This window comes from Coenobita brevimanus, chromosome 115, assembly GCF_032717465.1.
Source record: "Coenobita brevimanus isolate Jiangsu-jjx chromosome 115, ASM3271746v2, whole genome shotgun sequence".
NCBI classification, from domain to species: domain Eukaryota; kingdom Metazoa; phylum Arthropoda; class Malacostraca; order Decapoda; family Coenobitidae; genus Coenobita; species Coenobita brevimanus.
In genome coordinates, this window is record NC_137068.1 from 695,001 (window position 1) to 705,000 (window position 10,000).

At 42.4% G+C, this 10,000-nt stretch overlaps 1 protein-coding gene across 1 annotated transcript in view; it reads right to left on the reverse strand.

Annotated features, from left to right (window-relative positions):
* nan (transient receptor potential cation channel subfamily V member nanchung) overlaps nt 1-10,000 on the reverse strand; it is a 52,078-nt gene that overhangs the window by 24,526 nt on the left and 17,552 nt on the right. Inside the window, 6 exon segments of the mRNA XM_080286959.1 lie at nt 1-66; nt 739-946; nt 2,231-2,313; nt 5,306-5,409; nt 7,866-8,016; nt 8,711-8,782. The exon segment at nt 1-66 is cut by the window's left edge and continues 141 nt beyond it. Of these exon segments, the coding sequence (XP_080143085.1) occupies nt 1-66; nt 739-946; nt 2,231-2,313; nt 5,306-5,409; nt 7,866-8,016; nt 8,711-8,782 (684 nt within the window).

The window sequence follows — 10,000 nt, forward strand, 5'->3', positions numbered from 1 at the left end:
GAGGGTCACGTTGGAGGGGGAGGGGAGGAGGAACGAGGTAGGTGAGAGAGAGTCGTCCGTTGTTACCTGTGGAGAGATAGAGAAAGATAATTAGAGAGAGATACGAACTGAAGGTGATGTTAATAGGAATAGGAAAGTTTTTTATTGAGAGACAGAGAGATTAATAGAACTGAGTCTGTAAATCATTCATTGGTAAAAGTTTAGATTAACAACACATGACCACGACTCGTATGAATGAGAGAGAGAGAGAGAGAAGGGGGGGGAAATACTGTCTGACATATTAATAAGAAAACTCCTGATTCCCGGTAAAAGCGAGAAAGAGTGAGTTTTAATCATTTACTTTTCCTGGAACTACCTATTAACCCCCCTCTCTCTCTCTCTCTCTCTCTCTCTCTCTCTCACACACACACACACACACACACACACACACACACACACACACACACACAATTATTTTCATTTAACTAAAGTTCTTTCATATGTTACCTCGTAATTCTCTCTCTCTCTCTCTCTCTCTCTCTCTCTCTCTCTCTCTCTCTCTCTCTCTCTCTCTCTCTCTCTCTCACACACACACACACACACACACACACACACACACACACAATTATTTTCATTTAACTAAAGTTCTTTCATGTGTTACCTCGTAATTCTCTCTCTCTCTCTCTCTCTCTCTCTCTCTCTCTCTCTCTCTCTCTCTCTCTCTCTCTCTCTCTCTCTCTCTCTCTCTCTCGTACTCACCTCGGGCTTGCCATACACCAGGTCGGGATGCATGACCACAGTGACGTTCATACAGGTGAGAGAGAGGGCAGGTAGCTTCATGACGGCCAGGGGTGGGGTGGTGCGGGTTGAGGTGGAGGAGGGGTTGACGCAGGGGGTTGGCCTGTTGACGTAGGCGCCCATGGAGATGAGGAAGTAGGTGAGGAAGACGAAGAAGAGATTGTTGAACCTGCGGGAGAGAGAGAGATAAGGAGATGGAGAGACGGAGAGATAAAATAATGAATTCTTTCACCTAACTTGGCCTAGATTATCGTCCCCACTTATTTCACGTGGCTCACCGGCAGAAAAAGACAGTGTTACGGCTCTCTATCCTTTACACGGCACTTCTTCGTGACTAGCACCTTATTCCTGTATTAATCTACTGTTATAAAGTTAGAGTAAGAGAGAAAATGAGAACACACTTGAAAACAGCTCCCTAACACATGTTCCTAAGCGATTTACTTTGCTTATTACACCTTCCTGTCCCCCTATGTGTTACGTAAATCATTCTAACGTCGCCATACTCTGCATAAATAACGTACTAAGGGTTATTAATTTGCCATATCCAAATTAAACCACTAAGGAAGAGGTGTTAGGGGGCTTCCTTAACCAACGACAGAGAGAGAGAGAGAGAGAGAGAGAGAGAGAGAGAGTTAAGGCTCAAGGAACATAAATACCCTAAGAACATGAACTTTTTTCTTTTTTTAACTGTGTAAAATGAAAAGAAAATTAATATTGCGTCCTTCAATAACAGGCCTGACAGAATTAGGATTGAGAATGAGGAGTTGAGGTAGGATAGGATGAAGCGTTTAAAGGATGAAGAGTGAATAGTTGAGAGGAAGGGTGGAATAAAGAGTGGAGAGGATGGAGGATGAAGAGTTTAGTGGAAGGATGGGACTTGAATGTACTGGGGTTGTGATGAGGAGGAGTAGACTGAGATGGTTTGGGCATACGGTGTGGATGAAGGATGAAGGGTTGAGAGGAAGGATGGAATGAAGAGTTGAGAGGAAGGATGGAATGAAGAGCTGAGAGGAAGGATGGAATGAAGAGTTGAGAGGAAGGATGGAATGAAGAGCTGCGAGGAAGGATGTAATGAAGAGTTGAGAGGAAGGATGGAGTGAAAAAGTGAGAGGAAGGATGGAATGATGACTTGAAAGGATGAAGGATATGGAGTTGAGAGGAAGAATCGAATGAAGAATTGAGAGGAAGGATGGAATGAAGAATTGAGAGGAAGGATGGAATAAAGAGCTGAGAGGAGGGATGGGACTGGAATGCATTGGTGTTGTGATGAGACGATTTGGGCACGTGGAGACAGCCATGTGCATTTCAAGTTAAGCGCTATTTTGGGCCCATCTTGTCATCTTTATAAACACTTTCACATACAATAAGCTTTTCTAACATTGAGTAAATCAGTTTCAAGGCAGCAAAAATAATAACAAAAGAAGATCTCGATATAAAAGGGAATACGTCTCACCTCTTCTTCACAAACGTCTCCCACTTTGTCTTCAGCAGGTCCACCACAGGTCCCTCCATCAGGTCCAGGTGGTCGTCTTTTACCTGTGGGGGCAGAGTATTACCTGTTTATTTATCTATCTATCCGTGTATCAATCCACTAACCAACCAATCAGTCTATCTATTTATCTATCTATCTCTATTTGTTATTTATTGACACACACACACACACACACACACACACACACACACACACACACACACACACACACACACACACACCCTTCCCTCCCCACTAACTCGAAACAACAACAGTGTGCGAGCCAAGATATAACAACACTACAGTATTAATTGTCCTCTCTCTCTCTCTCTCTCTCTCTCTCTCTCTCTCTCTCTCTCTCTCTCTCTCTCTCTCTCTCTCTCTCTCTCTCTCTTATATGAATGTAAATATATGTATGTATGTATGTATATATGCAGGTACGTACACATGTATGTTAACGACCGTCGCCATCCTCCCAGCCACCGTTCAGGCCAATTCGCTTAACTCCCACGGACTGCCTCAAGCGTCTCCAATTACTCAATACAGCGTCTTATGAAGGTTGGTGGTAGGTGGTGGCGACCATCATCCACTCACTTGATGTAGTGCTGCCTACTTCTTCCTTAGCCTTTATCATTCTTTTTCTGTGCCTGCCATCCTCTCTTCCTATTTCTCCCATCATTCCTGTCACTTCGTATTGCTTTTCTTTCCTTTACAGGTGGCTTTACATTGAGTGACACGCCAAATGGTTTCCTGTAAGCCAAGAAACCATTTACAACGCTGGGTGGTAACCATATAACCAAACCATACGTGCTCCCTATGTGTCAACAAGTGGGTTGGTGGAGGGTTAGTGCCCCTCCCCGTAAAACAAATAACTCAAAGTCAAATGGCCACACCTTACGGGATTATGGCGTCTGGCAATAGATAGATATATAGATAGATAGAGAGCATCTTATGAAGGTCTTTGCGGCTGTTTGATAGTTTAAAGAAAAAAAATGTCTTGACCTTAGTGGGATGAGGAAGTGTGTGTGTGTGTGTGTGTGTGTGTGTGTGTGTGTGTGTGTGTGTGTGTGTGTGTGTGTGTGTGTGTGTGTGTGTGTGTGTGTGTGTGTGTGTGTGTGTGTGTGTGTGTGTGTGTGTGTGTGTGTGTGTGTGTGTGTGTGTGTGTGTGTGTGTGTGTGTGTGTGTGTGTGTGTGTGTGTGTGTGTGTGTATAGTGAGAATTTTCTCTGCACCACAATATGTATGTATAGTGTACAGTGTTTAGTTGTATGTGTATGGCTAAAGTGTATAGGTGTAGTGCATAGTATATAGATAGATAGATAGACAGACAGATAGATAGATAGATAGATAGATAGATAGACAGACAGGCAAATTCAGCATTCACCACAAACACACAAGTACAATAATAGTAACACCACCACCACCATGACCACAAATAATAATAATAATAATAATAATAATAATAATAATATCATACCCAGCAATTCCATACATAATTCCTACACGCACACAAACATGAAAGCCGTGAAAAACTAATTCCTTTATACAGTACACCTCTCTCTACCCACGCACAGGTGAATGATTTCCTCTCTCTATATACTTTATTGTTCACTCATGTATGAACACAAACACGGGTCTCTCTCTCTCTCTCTCTCTCTCTCTCTCTCTCACACACACACACACACACACACACACACACACACACACACACACACACACACCTTTTCCACACCGCCAGGGGATTTCTCGTGTGTTACTAGTATGGCATAGTCAAAATCATCAATATCTACCCTGCATCATTCACCCACTTCATACCCCCACTGCCCCACCACGCCCACATCAGCAGAATGAGCCATAACCGCAATAATTAACATCCCGCGGTATCAGTTCCGAATTTCATCCCACTAAAAGAGATAGAAAGTTTTGTGTTCACTATTTAACTTATGAAATTAAAAGCAGATTTATTTTAGAACTTAATAAACAGGGAAGGGGAAGGGGCGGGCATTTTTCCTGCTCAGTGCTCTCTGTATTGTGATCCAGTGATTCTGAATAGGAAAAATTAAAGGGGTATTCTTCTGTTCCTGCCAAAGTTTCATGATCATATCTACGTTAATATTAGGTTTGGTTAGATTAGGTTGGGTTGGGAAGGGCAGGGTAGGTTAGGGTAGGGTAGGGTAGGGTAAGGTAGGTTAGGTTAGGTTAGGTTAGGGTAGGTTAAGGTAGGGTGGGTTTGGTTTGGTTGGGTTGGGTTGGGTAGGGTTAGATAGGGTTTTGGTTAGGTTAGGGTAGGGTAGGGTAGGGTAGGGTTAGGTTGGGCTGGGTAGAGTTAGGTTAGGTTAGATCTGTTCAGGTTAGGTTTGGTGAGGTTGGATAAATAAGGAATAACGAAGTAAAATATATATGAAGGGAGTAAATGCACTGAACTGAGAAAAAATAAAATGCATCCAGTAGTTTGCGTGTCACTGTTATTGTTGTAAAATAATACGCTCCACCAACTATACACTGATTAAACCACACAAATACTGCAACTTCATCCAGCGGTAAATTCAATGCAGGAATAGTTGTTAAAAAAGAGCACTGTCTCTATAACACCCACTAATATCCTCGTACATACGAATCTGTTAAAAGGTCATCTGCCCTTACACATAATTTTCACCCTTCAAAAACAATATATATATATAAAAAAAATCTTGTTCACCAATTCTTATTATTTTTCTTTTGTACATTTCACCTTATTTAATTCACATAGGCGGCTGTAAGGCCACGATTCATTTTATCTATATATAGCCAGACACCTTCATCCTCTAAGGGGTGGCCACAAACAAATCGCCTCCATGTCGCCTTGTCCCCTACCATTTCTCTGCCCTCCTTTCGTCTCACACACACCCTCTCTTATGTACCTCTCCGTTCCATCCCTCCAGCTAATCCTCGGTCTCCCCCTCCCTCTCCCCTCCTCCACCTCACTCACATACATTCTCCTCGTTAGTCTCTCGCTCTCCATCCTCTCCACATTCAGTTACTTTCCATAATCTCTTCCTCTCCACCTTCCCAAACTCACTCCATAAGCGATCAGATTGAGGGCCGATTTCGTCTGCGTCTCTCCCGTAGTGGTGTTGATAGTGTCGATGTAGGCCAGGGGGTAGGCTGCGCAGGTGATATTGCCTGAAGGGAGGAAAAATAATTGAGTTAAGGGTGAGTAAAGTAGAGTTAGGGGTGAAAAAAGTAGAGTTAGGGATGAAGAAAGTAGAGTTAGGGGTGAGGAAAGTAGAGTTAGGGGTGAAGAAAGTAGAGTTAGGGGTGAAGAAAGTAGAGTTAGGGGTGAAGAAAGTAGAGTTAGGGGTGAAGAAAGTAGAGTTAGGGGTGAAGAAAGTAGAGTTAGGGGTGAAGAAAGTAGAGTTAGGGGTGATGAAAGTAGAGTTAGGGGTGAAGAAAGTAGAGTTGGGATGAAGAAAGTAGAGTTAGGGGTGAAGAAAGTAGAGTTAGGGATGAAGAAAGAGTTAGGGGTGAAGAAAGTAGAGTTAGGGGTGAAGAAAGTAGAGTTAGGGGTGAAGAAAGTAGAGTTAGGGGTGAAGAAAGTAGAGTTAGGGGTGAAGAAAGTAGAGTTAGGGGTGAAGAAAGTAGAGTTAGGGGTGAAGAAAGTAGAGTTAGGGGTGAAGAAAGTAGAGTTAGGGGTGAAGAAAGTAGAGTTAGGGATGAAGAAAGTAGAGTTAGGGATGAAGAAAGTAGAGTTAGGGATGAAGAAAGTAGAGTTAGGGGTGAAGAAAGTAGAGTTAGGGGTGAAGAAAGTAGAGTTAGGAGTGGAGAAAGTAGAGTTAGGGGTGAAGAAAGTAGAGTTAGAAAAGAAGAAAATGGGGTTTGGGGGGAGAGAGTTGGGTACATCATCATCATCATCATTACTCTCTCTCTCTCTCTCTCTCTCTCTCTCTCTCTCTCTCTCTCTCTCAAACTTCACGCCAATAAAACCCAGTCACAAGCCAAACTTTTCTGGTCCACTCCACTCAACGAGGCTTCCTATTGGTTAGCACTTTCCCCAGCCAACCAAAAGGACCAGAGTTCACATAAGCCATCTAAGTATATTTATAACCTGAATCCGTCTAACTATACTAACCTTAATGAGTTAGATGGAGGGCATACCTAACTCTTATCATATACTCCCTCATATCTCTCTTTATCACATACTTAATTAATATATCTATCTACCTTCTTCTTGCCCTACCACGCCTCCTCTCATCTACTACCACTACAACTACTACTACCTCTACAACTACGACTATACTATTACTACTGCTGCCACTACTACTACTAACCACAACTACTACTACTACTAACTACGACTACTACTAACACTACTACTATTTCTCACATAGACTCTTCACGACTCTATGCACGCCTTCTCTCTCTACATGCGCATACCGTCTAAGCATCATCATCATCATCATCATCATCACTACCACCACCACCATCAATCATCATCATTATTATTCATTTTATTCTTATTACTATTAGTAATATTAGTCTTAGTATTATTTAACAGAAATCCTTCACCCAACCCAACTTCACAAACCAACACACACATACCATACATACATATATACACACACACATACTTACACGCACTACACACATACATACATACGAGCACTACACACATATTTACATACACACGCACTACACATACATACACACGAACTACACACATACACACACGCACTACACATACATACATACACGCACGCACTACACACACACACACACACACACACACACACACACACACACACACACACACTCACACATCCATCCACCCATACATACATACCCGTAATTTTCCCCTCATGCATAAACGCGTGAGGCCATCGCAAAATATATACAAGAGTCACTGTTCCATTTTCCAATAAACCAACAGAAATTAATTTTTTTTTTAGATATTTATAGACCAAAGAATCAAACATTTTTATCCTGTCGTTTTGCTTATATACAGAGAGATTTGTGAGATGTTAATTATAGGCCTACTGCTACTGCTACTACTACTACTGCTACTACTACTACTGCTGCTGTTATTATTTCTATTACTACTACTACCGCCACCACTACCATCACCATCACCACCACCACCACCAACATTACTACTCCTACCACTACTACTACTACTACTACTACTACTACTACTACTACTACTACTGCTACTACTACTACTACAGGGTACACAAGATCCCATGTTTACTCTCAACCTTGATTAGTATGGGAAAAGAAATATATGAAACTGTGAGAAGGGATTTTGTGAGATTAGATTTGATATCACCTAATGCCTCATACGCAATCTCCCTCTCCCTCTCTCTCTGTCTTTCTCTATTTATCTATCTATCTATCTATCTAGGTGTCCATCGATCTATCAGTCAATCTATCCATGCATCTATGTATCTATCTACCTATCTCTCTCTTGTTACTATTCACTCATCCATCCATCTATTTACCTGTCCATCAACCTATCTATCTATCTATCTATCAATCTCACTATCAGAGCACCAACGAACATTCAACTTCACTCATAGTACACACCCCCCCTTTTGGTATGAATCGTAAGACCGTTTGGGGTACTACTTGTCCTTGCCACTCACCAATCTGCCAGTAAATCTCCCTCTCGATGTTGAGGATGTGGAAGAAGATGTCTCGATGTGCTAAAATGGCTGCCAGGGTGAGGGGTATCAGGCCTTGACGATTCCTGATACTTATAGTTGCACCTGCTTCGAAACACATATCAAACATGTCCTGGAAAGACAGATAGAAAGATAGAAAGTTAGACAGATAGATAGACAGATAGATAGGTAGGTTGGTAGGTGAATGGGTGGGTGGTGGATGAGTGAACAGAAGGAAGGAAGGAGAAGGAAGGAAGGATAGATACAGGAAATAGATAGACAAATAAATAGCTAGGTGGGTGGTTGGATGGATAGATGGATGGACATTTCGATAGACAGACAGACAGATAGATAGATGGACAGATAGATGACCACGAGGCGTCCACGGGCTATATGGTTACCACCCAGCGTAGCAACTATCTTCCTAATTTACAACAAGCCAAAAACTTACAACTACATCGCGTGACTGGATGGTGCAGCCGGCTGATGTACACCTATAAATTCTCGTGTACAACTATATTAAAAACTTGTAAATGTTTATTACATTCATGCTCACAATTGTTGCTCATGTCCAACTATATTAAAGACTATAAATCTCTCTCTCTCTCTCTCTCTCTCTCTCTCTCTCTCTCTCTCTCTCTCTCTCTCTCTCTCTCTCTCTCTCTCTCTCTCTCTCACACACACACACACACACACACACACACACACTCAATGTCAAATATTAAAGCAAATTAACCCACACAAATTCCTTTGATTTAACACACAACTGCCCCTCTCTCTCTCTCTCTCTCTCTCTCTCTCTCTCTCTCTCTCTCTCTCTCTCTCACCATCTTGTCGTAGATGACCATCATGTGTGTCACAGTATTGCCATTGGTATCTTGCATGTCAGGATTCGCGCCCTGGAAAAGAGAAAGAGAATAATAATAATAAAAAGAAGACGAGATGTGAACGTGTGAAGGATATCTGATGGGGATAGAGGAAGGACCGGATGGAAAGAATATTTTGAAAGTCTGACGAATGGGAATGGAGAGAGCAAAGCGACTGTTAACATGACTGGTTTGGGGGTGTGCAGAGAAGGAATGCAGTGCCAGGAGACGTGACACTCGCACAGGTGAAGAGCGCTGTGAGGCGGCTGAAAAATGGGAAAGCAGCTGGGGTTGATGAGGTGTATGCAGAGATGCTTAAGTGTAGTGGAGAGAGTGGAATGAAGTGCTTGTTGGAGATATGTAAGAAGGCATGGATGAGTGAAACTGTGCCTGCAGAGTGGAAAAACGCTGTGATTATACCCTTGTACAATAATAAAGGTGAGCGAAGTAAGTGCAAGAAGTATCGTGGCATAAATCTATTCAGTGTAGTAGGGAAGGTATGTGGAAGAATTATTATAAAGTACGAGAGATATCAGAAGTCCTAGTGAGTGACGAACAGGGTAGCTTTAGAAGTGGCAGAGGAAGTGTGGATTAAATATTTGCCGTGAGACAGATAGCAGAGAAGGCTTGTGAGAAGGTCTACAAGGTGTTTATGGCATTCAGGGCTCTGGAAAAAGCATACGACAAAGCAGACAGTGAAGGATTGTGGGAGGCTTTGCGCATGCACTGTGTAGATGGTAAGCAGCTAGGTGCCGTCAGGAGTTTTTATAATGGTAGTGAAGCATGTGTAAGGGTTAATGGGCATCTATGTGACTGGTTCACGATCAGTGTGGGCGTGAGACAAGACTGCGTGATGCCCCATAGTTGTTCAATATATATTGTATATGGACGGCGTGATGAAAGAAGTAAGAACACGAGTAATGGAGAGAGGGGTGGCGTTGGAAATGAATGATGATGGATGGGATATCTCAAATTTGTTGTATGCTGATGATGCAGTACTTACAAAAACCGGACACGTGCTTGGCAGACTAGTGCAGAGTTTTGTAGATGTCTGTGAGCGTCGTGCCTCGAAAGTAAATGTAGAAAAGAGTAAAGTTATAGTTACTGAGACAGAAGGTGACTCCCGGTGCGATGTTACAGTGAATGGAGAGACTGGAATTGGTGAAAGAGTTCAAATATCTGGGTACAGTGACAGAAAAGAGAGGCAAATGTGCAAAAGAAGAGGAAAGTAGAGTGACACAAGGAAGGAAA